At 47.9% G+C, this 19,128-nt stretch overlaps 1 protein-coding gene across 1 annotated transcript in view; it reads right to left on the reverse strand.

Annotated features, from left to right (window-relative positions):
- Nucleotides 1-19,128, reverse strand: part of IFT43 (intraflagellar transport 43) — a 78,023-nt gene that overhangs the window by 23,349 nt on the left and 35,546 nt on the right. The window contains exons 4-5 of the mRNA XM_037503826.2: nucleotides 6,103-6,135; nucleotides 5,459-5,505 (exon numbers count right to left, since the gene is read on the reverse strand). Of these exons, the coding sequence (XP_037359723.1) occupies nucleotides 5,459-5,505; nucleotides 6,103-6,135 (80 nt within the window). The remainder of the gene's footprint in view (nucleotides 1-5,458; nucleotides 5,506-6,102; nucleotides 6,136-19,128) is intronic.

Consider the following 19,128-nt stretch of genomic DNA (forward strand, 5'->3'; position numbering starts at 1 on the left):
TAAGAAAGAAGTTTAGTTAAATGTTTTATAAACAATGATTTGTAAATAAACCATTGAGAATGTTGCTCAAAAAAAAAAAAAAAAAAAAAGTACCCAAGGATGAATCAGGGCAATCATTCATGCAGCTTCCCCTTCCCCTGGTTATTCTAAGTTCAAAGAAGCAACCTTCACTAGCCAACCAAGTAATTCTCTGAGCAAAGATAATTCTAGAAACTAGTTAAATGTAACATATGATTCCTACTGTGTAATGGATTCTAAACATTCACATACAGTGAAATGGACTAAGTCGAGTGTGAAGTGTAACATATGAACTGATTTTCCATTAAAGGACTCGAACATAACTGCATGGAAAACAGATTGACAGTGGGAAGAGGCATCTCTCCTAGAAGGTAAAATCAAGTGCAGTCTCTGACAAGGGTTTCATGCTTCTGAATCTCAAGAGCCAAAATAAAGGCCAAATCACAAATTTCACATTCAAAGTTTATGAAGGGGAAAAAAATCAAGAGGCATTCTGTGAAAATAGGTATCGTTCTTCTCTCCTCCTTTTATGAGATTATAGTAAGCATCCTATTCATCATGCTAGGCACTCTGTATTACAAACCTGGGAACTCACATTAATACAACCTACCTGTGGAAGGAAATGCCGACACAGGTGAGGGTCACACATTTGTTGCTGCCCCCTGGCCAAGAGCAAGGGCTCTGGGGTCAGTACTCAAATACTGGTTGGGCTATGCAGGGTTGTTGGTATGGAGGTAAGAGGTAACTACATCTACCTTCTAAATGCTGGTGCCACCATTTACTAGTTGTATGACCTTGGGCAAGGTTACCTTTCAGTGCCTTAGTCTGCTCATCTTTGAAATGGGGATAATGAACCATCCAAATGCCTATTAGTATATGATAACCAAAATGTGGTATGCCATACAATGGAATACTATACATCTATAAGAGTGAAGAGGCTGATGAGATATATAACAACCTGCATGGACCTCAAAATCATTATGAGTGAAACCAGCCAGACTCAAAAGCATACATACACATATGATTCGATTTATGAAAAATTCTAGAAAATACAACCCACTGTGTAGTGAGAAAAAAACAGCTCAGTAGTTGCCTGAGGACAAGAGCAGAGGAAGGATGGATGAAAAAGGGGCATGGGAAACTTTTGGGGTGATGAAAATGTTCTGTATATTGATTACAGTGGTAGTTTCAGAGGGTAAGTACCTCTGTCAAATCAGACACAATGAGGTTGACTTTAAGAAATTTCCCATAGATTGTTTTGAGAATTAAATGAGAAAACAATGCACAGCACCAGGCTTAGGAGCTGGAACATGGCAAATGTTTGCCAGTGAGCAGTGATGCAGGTGTACACTGTGGCTTGAAATTGGAATCTTCTTGGGAATCAGAAGACTAGATTTCCTCCCAGAGTCCTGGGACTTTGTATGATAATCTCAAAGCCACAATTTCTTGATGTGTCAAGTGACAGGTTTGGACAAGAACTGCCTGCAGAGCTCCTCAGAGTTGCAACAATTTGACTCTGACATGATGATATCACAGAGGCTGCCAGCACAACCTTCTAACAATATGCATTTATGATGTGTGTAAACTTGGGTATTCAGAAGATTGTGTTGTTAACATTTAACAGCTACTCCTTGTAACGTTATTTTCACACACTGAGGAAGGATTTCAGAAGTCCTGAGAAAGAGTTGGAAAGAGGTCCACAGTAGGATGGAGAGAGGCCTGGAGAAGAACAGCTGCCAAGTAAACCCTCTACAGGCCACAAATTAAACAAGCACCTCAGAGTTACAGCACCATAATATACAAGCGCACTGCTCCTTACACACCCTATAGTATAGTTAGGGTCTGCATGGTTCCTGCCTCCTGAGCCCTTGGGCCTATCTTAGCGGAGAGTCACCCTCTGTCCCATTTAACCAATGGCTGAAGCAGCAGACAATTTATGAGGACAGGCAGATCAAAAGTGTGGCTAGCCACCGGGCACTGAGCCACCAGAGTTGCCAGTTTAGCAATGGGAAGACAGCCTGGTTGCATGTCTGGGAAAGCAGACTCTGGGAAAAGAAATGCAGGATCCCTCATTTAACAGGGTCACTGGGAATTATTAGTGGGTGGAGAAGTTTGGCAGCTAAAGCAAGTATAGTGAGTAGTGCTAAGGAAGACTATCTAAGAAAAATAAATGAGCCTGCCAATAAGAGATATTGGGAAAAGCCAAGAAAAATGTTGAAGAATGATGAGAGTATGCTCTTAAGAGCTTATTAACTTCATAACACAGGCTGGACTTCTCACCGCCAATCACTACCTTAGTACCTTTTTTTTCAAAGATTTATTTACTTATGCATACAAGAGCTGGGGTACAGGCCAGAGATGCAGGGGAGTGAGCAGACTCACCAGAGACAGAGTGGGGAACAGAACAGAGAGACTGACTGAAATACACTGCTGAGGGGAGCAGCGGACGAGACAGGCGAGGTCTGCTGCACCATGTGGGTTTTCCCTGGCCAGCCGGGGATTGAACTTGTGCTGCAGAGGCTGCAGATTGCTTCATAGTGCAGTGCTTAACCCCTTGCGCCACCGGGGAGGCCCTACCTTAGTACCTTAAAGACTCTTTGGACTAAAGTGAGGCAGAGGTACTTTTTCACAGTTGCTGTACTCGCCAGCCCTCAATTCTGCCTTTCGGAGGGGCTACAGCAGGCTGTTAAATTTAAGTTTGCAAAATATTCATCCAGGCCATGTATTTAAACTAATGCATCAGATCCTGGGGCTTCAACACCAGCTTGATCTGTGAGTGGCCTGGGTGCCTGCATTTTTACCACCATCCCCCAGATTATAAAACAAATGTCCTATGTGACCCTCATCCCAATCTTGTGAAATAGCTAAAATACAGGGAATCATCCAACTTTTAGAGATCTAGTTCTCTCCTTCACTTTGTTTCTGATGATCCTGATAGCCACATGCAGAGGTCAGTTAGCAGAAAGCTTTGGGACTCCACTTCTAGCCTTGAGAGAGTAAGTGGAGCTGGGCTTGCCTTCCCACTGTAAAAAGGAAACTGGAGACCACACATACAGCTGTTTTTACACAGGGGACAACTAACTGGTAGCATAGAACTGTGACTCCTAGGGGAAGGGGAAAAAGAAGGAAGCAAGCCCTGTGGGCACCCTGGCTTCCGCCTGGAGGTACCTCCTGGGCGCTGGCACAAAGAGCAGGAATTTCAAATAAAGCACAGAGGTTTTGCTGAGATGAGAAGACTGTGATCAAATTTTAGAGGGCTGGGCCTCCCTGGTGGCGCAGGCAGTTGAGAGCAGCGCTATAAAGCTTCCGCAGCCTCTGCAGTGCAGGTTTGATCCCGGCAGGCCACGGAGATGCCCACATGGTGCGGCAGACCTCTTCTGTCTCGCTCGCTGCTCCCCTCAGCAGTGTATTTCAGTCAGTCTGCCTGTTCTGTTCCCCACTCTGTCTCTGGTGAATCCTCTCACCCTCCCACACATCTGGCCTGTGCCCTGGTTCTTGCATGCATGAATACATATATCTTTAAAAAAAAAATTTTAGAGGGCTAAGGTGGTGAGAAGCAGAGTATGAGAGAGGCAAGTGATGTCACAGAAGAGCTCCAGAAATCTTGATTGAGTGACTACTGAGCTGTACATGAAGAGGGTTAAATTCCACAAGGCTGGGCAAAGAAGCTACCAGGAAGGTGTGAGCTGAACAACTCCCAGACCATATACAGAATGGAAGAGGCACAACTCCACCCAAGAAGAGTGAGGTGACCTCACTGAACAGCTGACTCAGCAGAGACACCTGAGGGCTTTGGTGTTTAGGGTTAACTCTAGACTTGTCCTAACAAAAACTTTAAAAAAGCCTCAAAATGATCAAGTTGACCAACAAATACATGAACTACCTAGCAAAACAAATAGATCAGTCTTTAAAAAAAGGCATTCAACAGAGTAACATTCACAATGGACAAGCATTTAGTTAGAAAACTACTAATTATGTGAAAAAACACAAAAATATGACTTGCAACCAGAAGAAAAATGACTCAGAAAATGTAGAGGTGCTAGAATTAGTGGAAAAGCACTTTAAAACAGCTACTACAAAGACTACTACCAAGGATAAAGAAAAACATGAACAGGATAAGGAGACTAAATGGCAGTTTCTTCACTTGAAAAACACAGTATCTCTGGGCCTCCCCGGTGGCGCAGCGGTTGAGCGCTGGGTTGTGAAGCTGCCCGCAGCCTCTGCAGCGCCGGTTCGATCCCCGGCTGCTCCCCGGCCACAGGAGGAGGGTCCCACATGGCGCGCAGACCTCTCCTGCCGCCCGCTGCTCCCCTCAGCAGTGTACCTCGGTCCTTCTGCCTGCTCTGCTCCCCGCTCTGGCTCTGGTGAATGCTCTCACCCTCCCGCGCTTCTGACTGACTGTACCCAGTGCTTGTATAAATAAATAAATGAATCTTTAAAAAAAAAAAAAAAAAAAAAAAAAACCACAGTATCTGTACCCCAGTTCTTGTAAAAACAAAATAAATAAATCTTTAAAAAAAAAAAAAAGAAAAACAATATCTGAAATAACAAATTCACGGGGTAGGCTTGCCTGTAGACTGGACATTGTATTAGAAAAGACAACGCAATAGACACTGTATTAAAAGCAGATGGGAGGAAAACAAAAGGAAACAGCCTCAAGGGACATGGGTGGAAATTTCCACCGATATAACCCATATACCTTTAATTGGAGTCCCAGAAGGAGCAAGAGGAGGAAATAACATTTAAAGAAAAATGACTAAAATGCTCCACATTTGATGAAAACTAAAAATCAACAGACTCAAGAACTTCAAATAGGATAAATAAAGATGAACCACACCAAGGAATATAGTAACCAAACTGCTAAAAATTCTGATAAAAGAAAATGAATCTTAAAAGCAGCCAGACAAGAATGACTACCGACTTCCCATCATAAACAACATAAGCCAGAGGACAATGGAATAACTAAAATGCCAAAAGGGAAAAAAATATCTGGTGAAAAGTCAAGACATTTTCTGACAAATTAGGCTGAATTTGCTGCCAGAACATACTGCTCTGTAGAACATATTAAACAAAGTTCTTCAGGCAGATGGAAACAGGCTGACACAAAAGAATAACATGGAGGAATGGTAAGTAGGTGGGTCAAAAGAAAATGGCTTTGGTGATTTAACATACATAAGCTGGTTGAATAGTGCCTGGTAAATACTGAACACCAAAGGAATATTCAAAAGGAGGTTTTCCCAAGAGGTTGTAGGAGCCCAGAGAAGGAACACCTGAGTCAGAAGAGGAGTAGGAAGGGAAGATATTTCAGAGGAAGTGATATTTCTGCTGAGATTTAAAGGATAAACAGAGTGAGTGGATAAAGAAGGGGCTGAGTGTTCCAGGCAGAGGCTATTATGCAAGGCCTCTCTGGCAGTCTATGACTTTCTTGAGGACATCTTACCTCCTCCATCATCTGATCCATCCAGGCTCTGCTGTCTGAGGCGGTGACTGCCCCCACAAAGGAAGGAAAGAAAAGCAGAAAGTTAGTTCCAAACAGAGAGGGAAACAATCCTAATTGTAATTGCACAGACGGTCCTAGATACAAGTGTCTCTGGAACCACTTCCCTCCATCAACTGGGTTAAATGTAATTAGGCAACTGGGCTGCCAGGTATGGTTGCACAGGGCACATATTGCACCACTCCACAGGCTCCCCCTACCCCTGAGGTGTGAAATTCCACCTCTACCTGGAAACCTTTCCTTCTTTTTGATAGAAGTCTAAGGAGAAAGCTAGGCTTAGAAAGCTGGTACTGCTTCTGCCCATGTGTATCAAAGCAGAGCCCTGGCCCAGTGCCCCGATACTAAACGTTCTAAAAACCACAGGGTGGGAGATGTGACGTGGGCATCCTTGCCAGGGTCCAGACCTTCCACCGAGAAAGCAGCAATAGCCAGGCCCTTGATTCCCATGCATGGACTCCAGCCCCAGACCACAGCAGATTCATCTGGTTTTGACCGCTGTGTAACACAGGTTGAGTGGATAATGACCACTAAGACTGCACTGCGGACAAAGGTCACCCTAGAAGGCCATGAAAATACTGGAAACATACACCTCCATTTCTTCAGAAGCTCTTCTTCCTGACCTGAAAAAAAGGAAGACAAAGCTGATGAGAACCCACTAGTCTCTTGCATTGGCATGGTACGTTGGAGTGAGAGGGGCTTCAAAAGCAGGTGTGCTTATTGGTATATTCCAGGTTCTTGATTAAATTGTCTTAAGTGTTTTATTTGTCTGGATTCCTCTGTATAGAGACCAAGGTCCATAACCCGCATGAGAAAAAGAGACACAGTAATGCCGTCCTAAGAGTTTTATTTCAGCATAACTCCAAATTAAACTGTTGAATTTCAGTGCAAAATGGAGTGAGAAGTTCAAAACTCAAATGGATCTAGGTGAAATAGTGTCTCCTTCTAACAATGAAGAGACTAGACACCCCTGTCAGGTGAATAGGGCCCTGAAGGCATCTCCATGACAGGGCAGGAAGCCTGTGTGGACACATGCAGTGAAGGCAGGGGTTCCCCAACTTAATTGTGTAGGAGAACCTTCTGGAAGCTTGTCAGATGTGCCGACTGCCAGGTCTGGCAGTGAATTATTTCTGGATCAGCTGGCCTAGAGGAGGGAGAACCTAAAATTGCTACCCGCAAACAAATTTCCAGGTAATTCTAATCTAAGTCACTATGGGCACTGTGAGAGACGCCCTCGCTATATATAATGACTTCTAAACAAGACTGGCAAAATGCTGACGAACATTAAAGTTAGGCGTCAGGTACACAGTGTTTACTTTTCTGTATGTCGCAAAAATTTCATAATATCTGTGTGTGTGTGTGTGTGTGTGTGTGTGTGTGTGTGAGAGAGAGAGAGAGAGAGAGAGAGAGAGAGAGAGAGAGAGAGAATACTTTTAAGTTAGAAATCATTGCCAGGATGCACAGGGCAGCGGGTGGTGGCACCATCACAATGACCAGGGGGCCAACAGCATCCACAAAACAATTCCTGCAAATGCACCGAATCCCCTTCTGGATGTGATTGGAAATGAAGCCTAAGTTTACAGACAACTTTCCATGAAATTTAGATCGTGTTAATTCCATTGTTGAAAGAAAGCAGGAAAGGAAGGAAGTGGGGCAGAGAGAGGCAGGAAGAAAGATTGATGGACTGATTTTTGGCAGAGGTCAGAGAGGGAAAGACAATGGCAGGTAAAGTTGGAAGAACAGGGAAGAGCAACTCTTTGGGGACCTCCCAGGCTGCATTTTTTGACTCTCAAAGGACCAGGCAGAGAGACTGAGCAACAAGGGGTAGAACAGGGAGGGTCCGGGCATCACCACTGCGGTGTTGCCGGGTGATGCTGGTTTCCACACTGTTCTAAGTCAAAGGAATCCGACACATTGAGCACCCGGCAGCCAGGCAAGCCACCATCTGCGTGTGGGGCATGGAGGCTCCACCCCAGGCCCAGTGCTCCCCAGAAACACTGCCTCTAACTGTCCTGGTGATGCAGAACCCGATCAGCCTACCATCCAAATGACCCAGCAGCACATCACCTGTGGCAGCAGGGCTTGCACGGAAACAGGAATCAGAGAAGGAGAGTAAAGAGCTACATAGAACAGGCAGCGCTTTCGTTTTGCACATAAGAGACATATTTGTCTCTGATTACCCTGAAGAGTTATGACTGAATCATTCCTTTCTTAGGCAATGTGTCCCGGCAAAAGTTGCAGTGCTCTTGTCTGAAGGAAACAGTAATGACGACGCTCATCTTTGGAGGAAGGCTCATTAATTGCCACTTACCCACCCAATACCCATAACGGGGATGAGGTTCATTCAGTGTGGGTCCCGGTGAGCCCACACGCTGCTCGCTCTCTAGGGGGAGCCCGAGGATTCTCCCGAATCTCATGGCACCCCAGGGGAAGGAGCAAGATCAAAATGGAGCCCCGAAGGAGAGAAGCAGGGCACCCTCGGGTGGTGCTCTTGCTCTCTCCTCTCTCTGCCAGGCACAGGTTCTGGGTAACCTTCCCACTACACATGGAAAGCCTCGTGGGGACCCACGCAAGGCCCGGGACGGAACACCCAGCCTTTGAGGAAGTTGGCCTCCTCCCGGTATCATCTCACTTACAGATGACTTTGGTCTGGACCACATAGCTGTTTATTTTGGTTTGGTTTTGCTGTGAATTTGTTGCCCAAATTGGGAGATTTTGTACCAAAACCCTGATTGCACTTCTTCATGGGAAGCTAGGGGAGCTGTGTCATGGATACCTCCCCCCACCCCAGCCACCCCCCACACACACACACACGATCCCCAAGCCTGGATTCCTGTCCTCCCCACATTGGGGGGGTCCAGTACCAGCTCATCACTGAACCTGCACTGCTGATTTTCTTATAAGTAGAAATGAAGAGGCAAGTGAACTGTGTCCCACAGCTATTTGGCTATGAAGATCAGAGGGCAAAAAGGAGACTACGTGTGAAGCCTATTTTAGGGGAATTAACAGGGAGTCTACTTCTCTATAGAAAATGCAAATAATCTGCACAAGTATCTCAGCAATGTTTTAGGAAGCTATTCTGGGGCCTCCTTGGTGGTGCAAGGGGTTAAGATGCAACCTATAAAGCTGTCCACAGCCTCTGCAGCAAGAGTTCCATCCCCACAGGCCAGGGAGCTACCCACATGGCGCAGCAGACCTCTCCTGACTCGTCTGCTGCTCCCCTCAGCAGTGTACTTTGGTCAATCTGCCTGTCCTGTTGCCCACTCTGTTTCTGGTGAGTCCTCTCACCCCCACATCTCTGGCCTATACCCCAGCTCTTGTATGCATAAATAAATCTTTAAAAAAATAAGTTATTCTAAGTAAAACCCTACATCAAACTGCCTTTACCTGCCTGAGACTCAGAATCAGCACCAAGATCCCATGTGCAGGTTGTGCCCGTGAGTGTCATGAAGTCAATTCAGAGAATCACCACTTGCCTTTCTTGTCCTTGTTTTGGGGGGTGGGGTGGGGGGAATAATGGCATAAAATAGAAAATAGTAAGGACAAGTGTTGCACAAACTTGCCTTTCGGTTTTATATACAGCTACAGCCCCACACGCAGAAGGTATATTTTAACTGTGGGTGACAAGATTTTAAAAAGAAAAAGCAGCGGCCTACCACAGCCCCCTAGGGCAGATTAGCTAGAGGACTGGGGCTAAAGCTCCGCCTGTATGGGGTGCAAGCTGATGTAGAGAAATGGGGGGGGGTCTAGGTCATCTTCTTCCTTTACAGACACATTTCCGGGGAAACCGAGGTTGCCAAGGAGTCTGTGTGACCTGGCCCAGCGCCCCGCGGGCATCTGCAGAGCTGTGCTCAGCTGTGTGCAGGCTTCTCGCTTCTTCACGCACCTCTCCCCAGAAGTGCTGCTGAGGGTCTGGGAAGATGAGGATTATAACAACGCTGGCAAGACCACTTCACATGAAGGCGCACTTTGGCACTCATCACTCACACCTTCTATCAGCGCGGGTGAGCCCCGAGGGTTTCGTGGCCCATTTCACAGACGGGATGCTGGGCACGGTGTGTGTGCTTCGCCAACTCACAGAGCCACTGAGAGACCCTGAGAGGAGTCCTCACTGGCCTCCACCCTAGATTCCAAACACACCATCCCCAGCCCTCTCAACAGCAGACATTCTGTCCCCAGGGCACCATGACATCTGATTAGATTTACTGTGCTGGATTTACCTTCTGGATCATCCAGATTTACGGAAGGCAATGGGTGGGACAGACAGAGAATCTTTTAGACCAGTTCTTACCAGTGGGCACAACAGACTCACCCCTGGGGAGTCTGCTCAGTGTCCATGTGTGGGTCGTACCTGGGGCCTCCAGCGGTAGTAACTTCTAGAACTGGGGCCCAGTCACACAAATGAGAACCACTGCCCACCTCCACCGCCTCTCAAGAAGTAGGCTGCACTCTCCTACTGCCAAGCAGCAGACAGAAGCCACCCCAAGTTCCTCTCTGAGTTGTCTACTTTGTGCAAACAAAACAGGACCTGCAGGAGAAGCTACACACACAGAGCCTCCATTTCTAGGGCATCTGAGTTGGCTGTCCTGAAATTCAGACAGGACTCCAGGATGTTCATAAATACCAAACAGGTGCTCGCACCCTCGCAGGCCCAGAAGCGATTCAGGTCTGATTAGAGGTGCCTGTTCAATATGCAAAATGTACAACGTGGAGGTTGCTGAACCAGCATTTTGAAAAGTTAATTAAATGCTGGGTTTCTCCCAATGAGCTCCTCCATCACCTGCTGGCTGTGCAGGCCATTTTGCAGGATGAAGCTCTGACTCGGGACAATGAGAGTCCATGTTCTCCCTCGCCACCCACCATGGTCCATGGGGCGACAGCAGGAAGGGCTCACTGGCTTCCTGCTCGCTGGCGAGATGCACTGGGCCTGCTGGGTGATTTGGCGGGCAGGAAGCAAAGCTGCCCCTGTCCAGCCCTTTCTAAATCCCTGAAAATGCTTGCCATGAAGTTGCTTGTCAAGCTTGTGGGCGTGGCCTTCATTCAAATGCCAGTCCCTCCTCTGGCGGTTCCCTCCTGGTTTCCAGCTCCCCTTCCTGAAGACCCAGGCTGGGTTTCTCCTCCTTGGCCCAGAAAGCCCATCCCCAGGCGCCCATCCTGCCTGAGGAAGGCCGATGACTGGTAACAACAGTAAACATTCACTGAGCTTGTTGGGGGTAGACACTGTTAATTATCGTAGTTGTATGTTACTATTACTTAAATCTAATGTAGACAGCATTGTATGTTATCTTATTTCATTGGCTGCACTTTACAGGTGATTCTGTAACCACCCAGCTCATACTGCAGCAAGCTCTGGGCTGATGCCAGAGCCCAGTTCCTAGCGCTGACCCGAGCCGGGCACAAGGGCAGCTCCATAAGGCAGGGTCCGTGCACCCCAGACTCTGCTCCAAATCCAACTTGCACTACTCGTGACAAGCCCGTTTCAACTTACAGTAGTGCTGTGGCTTTGTCGGGCCTGACGACTTGGTAGCTGGTGTTGGCTTAATTGTCCTGTGCAACTTCTAAGCATATTTTATGCACAACAGGAAAGTTTGAGTCATAGCAGAAAAGAGGCCCCATCTAGCTAAGTCACCTTTCCTTCAGGAAAGGTGCAGAGGCAAGTCCTTTTGTTGGGCATTTTGAGACGATTCAAGGGGCAGGATCTGGTCAGCTGAGGACAAATGAATCCCACTGGTGCATCCCAGGACTGCAGCCATCAGGACGACCACCCGGTCTGGTCTTCAGTGGTAAAGAAGGGCTGTGCTGTCAACCGCTCAGCACCTGCAGAGCAGGCCTGCTCTGTCCTCTGCGGCTTCAGGCAGAGGCCCAGATAGCGGCTACACGGGTTACGTGCTGAAGGGTGAAAGGCAGCCCTAATGTAGACATCACCTCGGTTAAAATGTTTCTCTCGAGTTTAATGGAATACTGCAGAGATCTAAATGGAGATAAAGCACCACGGCTCAGAGAACAGCCAGGATGCTGTCTTTATGTCGCATGACAATGTTCAGTGGTTAATTAGACACCGTTAACCTATTTTAGCAGGGGACATAACTGGGATGAATGGGGGGAAGTGTCCTTGAAGTCTCTTCATATCCTCAGCACAGATTGGACCCTAGACTCACCTCCCCACTGCAAGACACAAGAGGCTTAAAATAGACCAAAGTGCCCAGCGTCTGGAGCCCTGGCTGTCCCGGGAAGGCCCTCTGCTGGTCCAGCCCTCTCTGACCTGGTCATGGAAGTGGAGGGTCTGGACCAATGGCTCCTATTACGACTTTTTGTCCAGGAGAGAAAGGCTAAAGTCACATTAAGGGCTCACATGAGGAAAAGAAGAAACTGCAGGCAGGAGCCAAATTAATGGGCAAGCGAATGACAAGGGGAAGAACAGGGACGAGACACCAACTAAACTGGCGCCAAAACTACCTTACAATTTCAAACACACCGTTCCTCTCAAGGAAAAGTAGTCAAAATGCCATTTTCTTACAAGCTTTCCTAGCCTCATAATTGTTACATGGCCAATAAATCCTCACAAGTGCATCTAGACTTCACCCAGGTGGGTTTTACCCAGCCAGCAAGGGGAGGAACTGTCCTACATCACACATTGCCTCGCTAGGCACCCCCAAACCAAGGCTCTGCTTGGTTATAAGCCATAGGACCTGCCAAATGAGCCTCCACACCGGAATCCAAATTTGGCACGAGCTCAGCCACCGGGTCCATTCAGTACCAGGTGGCAGACTTGGAACTGGGATGCTTCTGCTCGAAGATGTCCCCACCCCTCTAACGCTGATTAAAAGCCAGACACTTCTCATGAACTGTGGTTTCCTTGTCCGATCAACTTCTCCTCATTTCACTCTCTCCTGAAACTGGAGTCCCTTCCATTCCTGCTTCTTACTGTCCCTCTGCACTGTGTCCTGTATGTATTTGGAGGGATGTATTTTCTCCCTTCTTTTAAAGGCAAGCAAGAACTCCCCCGCACCCAGATTTTGACACCTTGGGGTTTTAGATGATATTAGGTATATTTATCCCCTGCCAGTATAATCAACACAGCATCTAGTAGAAAGATGAAAACTGCCGGCAGGCCCTATCAAGTTATAAGTATAGAGCATCACAAGGCAATTTCTGGATGAAGTGTGCCCCCTGCTGGTCACATTCAAAATAACACCTCTGTTCCGATTCTCACTCATAAGCATTTATCAGGAGGGAAAAAAGTGTTGAAATATATTGATTATAAAGTTTCAGTAGCTAAAAGTAGTTATGGGGATATCTACCGTGTGTGTATACAATGGAACACCACTCAGCAATCAAAAAAATAAACTTTTGCCACTCGCAGCAACATGGATGGAGGTGGAAGGGATTACGCTCAGTTGACATAAGCCAGAAGGAAAAAGAAAAATATTGGATGGTTTCACTTATAGAAGGGACATAGGGAAACCATACAAGGGATCAGGAAAAAAAAGACAAAACTAGCAGGCAAACTAGAAATTGGAGACATTCAGCAGGGAGGTGGGGGCGAGGGATCAAAACAGGAAGGAATTGCCCAAAAGACTATGGTGATGGTTCAGGGGTGTCTTGGTGGTGGCAAGTGTGGGGACAACACTGGAGAGGAGAAATCAAACATCGTACAAAAGTGAATGATGATGCAAAAATAAGTAATTTTTTAAAAAGTGTTTTAAAAAATTAAAAATAAGGTGTGTCTATATGTACATTCTATCAAAAAAAATTTTAAAAGGCTCAAAACTCTAGATCTTAGGTCTCTCACGTGGACATTATTTTATCCAGAAAACTTATTGAATAACTATTTATTAGGCCTATTGGTAGGTCCTGGGCTTTTGGATCTCTTGCTCAGGATTTTGCGATCTGGTAGGAGAAAAGTCAGTTACTTCCAGAAGACTCAAGAGCAGCGCTGAGACTCCCACCACCAGTCACCTGGGGTCTTCTGATGAGGCAATGGAGACCGGCGTTGTTAAAGGGACCTAACAAAAGCCTCCAAGCTAGCTGGGTACAGAGTTGGAACTAGAAATCAAGGCTCGAAATCTCCCATCTGCAGCCGGTTCTGCTGCACCCCACACAGGACAAGTCAGGTGGAAGTAAGCAAAGTATTACGGGGCCACTAAAGAGGGAGCTAGTCCTTGAGGTAGGGGGCAGCTGGGGAGACTTCCTAGACAACGCCATCGGAAAGAGGAGTAGGCCTGCACCAGGCAGGAAAGCTGCAGGACTTTTCCAGCTGCAGGAATAACCCGTGTGGAGGCATGGCGCATGAAAGGGCTGGTGGACAGAAAACGCAGGGGACCTGGTGGAATTGAAATGCAGACAAGGTGGCGGCTGACAGTGAGCACGGCACCCGAGCTGGCTGGGAAAGCCACCAGACTTGAACATGATGCCCTCACACGCTGGTACCCACTCTATAAATACATACACTGATATGGCTGGGGACAGAGGGGGAATAAGAAGCAGGCAATGAATTTTCTCTGGGTTCCTTTCCCCCCCTTCAAGTTACTTAAGTTCACAATTTAAAGAGAGGTTTCAATGAAGAAGATGCAACCCACCTCCTAACACAACAGAAAAGCAGCACAGAATGGTTCCGTGGAAGGTCTATTATTCCTCTTGCTGGGTGAAGGCTGGGAGGAAAGGCCGCTGGGAAGACATGTTTCCCAAAGATGTGCCATTTTCAAGAGCCCCTGCCTGAATTTTCCAGAGCTGTGTGTTTTCTGCATCTACTTAACACCTTTTAAGTTGATTCTTTACTTTTACTAATTTATTTTTACAGAACACTTTAAATCCTCAGCGGAAAGTGAGCATTATCAGTCATATAAAAGGTAGAAATAAAAAACAATGCAGTCCTACAATACCACAAAGTTTATTTTGTTATGGCTAGACAGTGCTGCTTGCCAAAAGTCTGAGCCTATGGCTTATTCTTTCTTTTTAAAAAGGTAGATGAGGGCCTTCCCTGGTGGCGCAGTGGTTGAGCACTGGGCTGCGAAACTGCCTGCAGCCTCTGCAGCACCGGTTCGATCCCCAGCCACCAGCGAGGGTCCCACATGGCGCGCAGACCTCTCCTGCCACCCGCTGCTCCCCTCAACAGTGTATTTCGTCAGTCTGCCTATTCTATTCCCCGCTCTGGCTCTGGTGAATTCTCTCACCCTCCCACACTTCTGACTGTACCCAGTGCTTGTATAAATAAATAAATCTTAAAAAAAAGAAAAAAAAAAGGTAGATGAGTGAGGTCAGGAAGGTGTTACAGAAACACCAGCTGCAAATGCAGACGTCCCCACTAATGTGGTCAGAGGGGCTGGAAGCTAAAGGAGAAGAGAAGATTGTTCTCAGGCTCCGGGAAATGTGGCCATAAAGACAGTGAGAAGAGAGTGCATGGTGATTGAAAACAAGTGGAAATCATGTGTCTACAAGTCCAGAGCAAAACTCTTATCAGAGTTTCTGGAACCCTTTATTTTAGACTTTTTTTTAAAAAGATTTATTTATTTATGCATACAAGAACTGGGGTACAGGCCAGAGGTGTGGGGGTGAGAGGACTCACCAGAGACAGAGTGGGGAATAGAACAGGCAGATCTACTGAAATACACTGCTGAGGGGAGCAGTGGGTGAGACAGGAGAGGTCTGCTGCACCATGTGGGTAGCTCCCTGGCCGGGGATCGAACTGCTGCTGCAGTGGCTGTGGGTAGCTCCATAGGTTGTGTCTTAAACCCTTGTACCACCAGGGAGGCCCCTATTTTAGACCATTTTTAATCACTGAATGAGCTGCGTTTCACTTCTCTTGGAGAGAATTTTCTTCTCTGTCATGGAGAAGCCTGTGAAGACTCCCTTCCAGTTACTTTCTCATTGTCTTCTCTGCCCCACTGGTACATCTGGTGAGGGCATGCCACCCCCCAACCCTGTGAATACACTGAGATTCACCCAAGGGGTGGGGGGCTCAAAGAGAAGATGCCATGCCATTAGAGGTGACTGGGGTGCAGGTATCAGGGGGGGCACAGGGCAAATGTGACAGCCCTCTGGAGGTCTTGGGCCCGCAGCCTGAAGATTGCTGGTGGAGATAAACCAAGGATACCCTGACACCTCAAAACACAGCCTCTTGTATAAACACCCACATTCCCACCAGTGAGCAAATAGGGTGAGGGTCACATGGGTGAAGAAGGTCAAAATCACTGGCAGACCCAGCAGACTAGAACAAAACCAAGGTGAAGAGAGGGGCTCTATTTCGTGTGCATATTTATAACTACAGCTGCCCAAGCTGCTGCTTTCATACTAAAACTGCACTGGGTTACTTCTCAATAGAGAACTAAAAAGAAAAGGGAAGAAGTAGGTGTGATGTTCACAGATGCATTTTATTTTTGAGAGGCTGAATCCATCAAAGGGAGAACAAGGAGATCATTTATGTCGGGGGAATTTTAACCCATGGCTGGCGTCTCCAGCTGTCCCCTCTTGGCATGGAGCTGCTCGCACTGCAAAGCAGCAAGGCCCCCTTTGCAGAGACCGTCTGGCTCAGGGGACACAACTTTCTTCCTTGAAAGTTTTTTGGTTCAATAAGATTGCCTCATATGATCAACATCTCATTTCTGCGAGGGTCCCGGAGGATAGCAGGAAAGACAATTTTATTCTAACAGCTTCGCTCCTACACAAATAGTGCAGTGCATGGCCTTTTCATGAACTTGAGATAAATGCGTGCGGCTCTCAGGCCTTGAGGATGGGCATGGTTGTAGAATGAGAGGCACGTTCTATTACACTAATTAGCTGGCTGACCTTGGGCGGTGGGGCAAGGTGACATTATGGGTTTTTCTAACTCCGAGATTCTAGAACTGAGTCAACAGCCCCAGGCCTCATTTTCTCCATCTCCACACTGAGGGGGCCACACTCCGTGACTTCTCAGGGCCCTCCCGGTTCTGGGAATGACCGCTAGCCTGGCCTCTCCCGAGCCTGGCCCTCACCCCATCTGTTTTCTGTTATTACCATTCCCTGTCCTGACGACCCCCAAGCAAGTCCTTCCAGCCCTAAATTTCAATCGCTGTACAATGCTGGTGTGGAGAGCTCAAAAACATGGGGGGAAGGGGCAAGTAAAAACAATGACATTTTCTCCCTATTCAATCATTTTTAGGGACAACAAAGTCAGCACAAATTCTTTTCTGACTTAAGATCAAGACTTTGCGTCTTGATCCTCCCTTCTCTTTTCTTAGCTGCTGTCAAATCCTGCCACTGCGGTCCCAGTCTCCTGGGGAAGTGTGACTTGGTTTATACGCCTCTCCTGAACAGCTACCCTGCTCTACCTTCCCACTTGTCTGCTGTGACTTTCTTCCTTTCCAAGCAATTGCACCTGCTGAACCCTCCAAGGCTCCAAACAGGGGTGACAGAGAAACCAGCCCTGTGTGCCCAGGGCTGGGAGGACTCAGCGCCCCAGCTCAATCCCCTGGGGCCCAGACAGCCTCGGTGTGGGTGCTGAGCTCTGCCCAGCTGTCAAGCAGTGGCTCCAGCTCCGGGTCCGGGCTCTGGAATCAGTATTCAAGTCAGAGCGTCGCTGCCACCAGCAACCTCCCTTACGTGACCTGGGCAGGTCACGTGAACTCTGCACCATCCGTGGTAAAGCCACACCCCACTTCAATGGGAAGTTGCAAGAATCAAGTTATTTCCCGTAAAGCAGAGAGCACTTTGCTTTGCACGGTGCACAAAGGCTCCTGCTGCCATTGCGAGGAGCTTCACTACTTCTCTGATTCCTACCACCAGTGGCGGCGCTGCTGCTGCTGTTCTCTTTCCCTCTGTCTCCGCTCCCGAGCTGCCAATGCTGGCTTCAGATGCTCTTTCTCCGCCTCACCTCCGGAACTGGACCCCAGAGACGGCTTGTGGGGCGTGCCCAGCAGAGCTGCTTCACACTTTCTCTTCTAGACCCATCGTCCTCCCCCCAAGTCCCTGCTGCCCTGAGCTGAACTCACCTGGCCCCCGCAGCTGACATGCCGGCAGCCTGCCCATGAGGTGTGCCCCCAACACCCAGCCCTCTTACACCTCTTACACCACTGCTTCCCGCCACAAAATCCGCTTCACCTCCAGCTTCTCACTGCCCCATCGCAGTTTTCATCTCCTGCTTTATTTCTCTGCTTCTTGGTTCCCATCCTTCATTTCAGGCCTTCCGTTCTTTTTTCTGTTAGAAAAGCACCCTTTCCTGGCTTTTGAACCCCTTCTGAAGAAGTCCCTACTTCTGGGAAGCTTACAGAACTAGGTGAAGCAATTTCTGTGCTACTCAGTATACCGGACACCCCTCCCCCACCCCCAGAGCACGACAGTCTCTAGAGGACAGTCCTTCAGGGACCTCTGGCCTCAGCCCGATAGGGCAGTCCACAGAAAACATGATCCTCCCCAAAAGCTATCCCCCCCTCTTCTTCTTGATTCAAACCCCAATTACATTTGGGGTTGGCAATGAGCCCAACTAAATATCCACTTCCCCAGCCTCATGCCTTGAGGGTGGGCATAGGCTTCATTTCTCTCAGATGAGGAAGATGGGGTCATCCTGGAAGCACCTCCCACTCCCTCACCTCCAGAAGACAAATTCTTCACCTTCACCTCCATGCCACTCTCCCTTCTCCCAGTCTGAAAGCAGAGTAAGGGCTGGTGGTCTAGCAGTCGTCACACAACCGCAGGCACGAGCATGACAAAGAGCCACGTGCTAAATGGAGATGGTGGGCGAGAGTTCTGGCCCTCACGAAGCCTCCGGGAATGGGGTTCTCTGCTGCGTGCAGCCAAATGCAACCTCAATAATACAGCACATTTAGTGGTGACAGAAAATCATTCCCTTCGAGGGGGAACACGACTTGCGGAAAACCCAACCTCACATAATCTTAGTTAACCTTAACATACGGCAGGATTTGAAGAGGATACAAGAGGAGTGCAGGTCTCAGGACACAAAAGAGAGAGATCACCGAGATCTGCTGCAAACTCGGGGGGAACACTGGCAGCCGCCTCTAGAGCAGGACCATCTAAAAGGGGAGTGCCGCTGGAAGAGGACATTCCACGGGGAGAGACGGATGTCGCTTCACATCTGCCCCCAGTCCAGACCACATCCACAGGCACTCAGGGGAGGCATGAGGTGTCCCTCCATCACTGGCCACACGGTCAGCCCTTTGGCAGCTCTCTATGGTGAAACAATACTGCACAGGCCTGGAGTTCAAGGCCCTGGACAGGCCTCTCTACTTCATCTGCTTGCTTCCTTCTACTTCTCAAGGCAAGCCCTGGCTCCCATCACCTTGGCCTGCTTGTTTCCAACATGCCGGCACCTCCCTGCCTCCACACTCCCGGCCCCTGTGATTGGAAGGCCTGTCCCCCCTTGATGTCTGTCAGCTGTTTCACTGACTAAAATGGACTGACCTGTTTCATTTACTAAAATGACGATTTTGAAGCAGCCATGTAGAAAGCATTTTCCAGAAGGTCAACCATACTTTTTCAGTTAGAGAGGGCCTTTGAGACCACTTCGTTCTGACACGGAAGAGACAGAGCCCAAGGGTGCTGAGCGAGAAGCACAAGGTTACACCTACCCTCTCCTTGAGGACCTATCTCTCAGCTCAGCGCTCGGGGAGAAGGAATCTTGGACA

This window comes from Talpa occidentalis, unplaced genomic scaffold, assembly GCF_014898055.3.
Source record: "Talpa occidentalis isolate TD23 unplaced genomic scaffold, MPIMG_talOcc4v2.1 talOcc4.11, whole genome shotgun sequence".
NCBI lineage: Eukaryota > Metazoa > Chordata > Mammalia > Eulipotyphla > Talpidae > Talpa > Talpa occidentalis.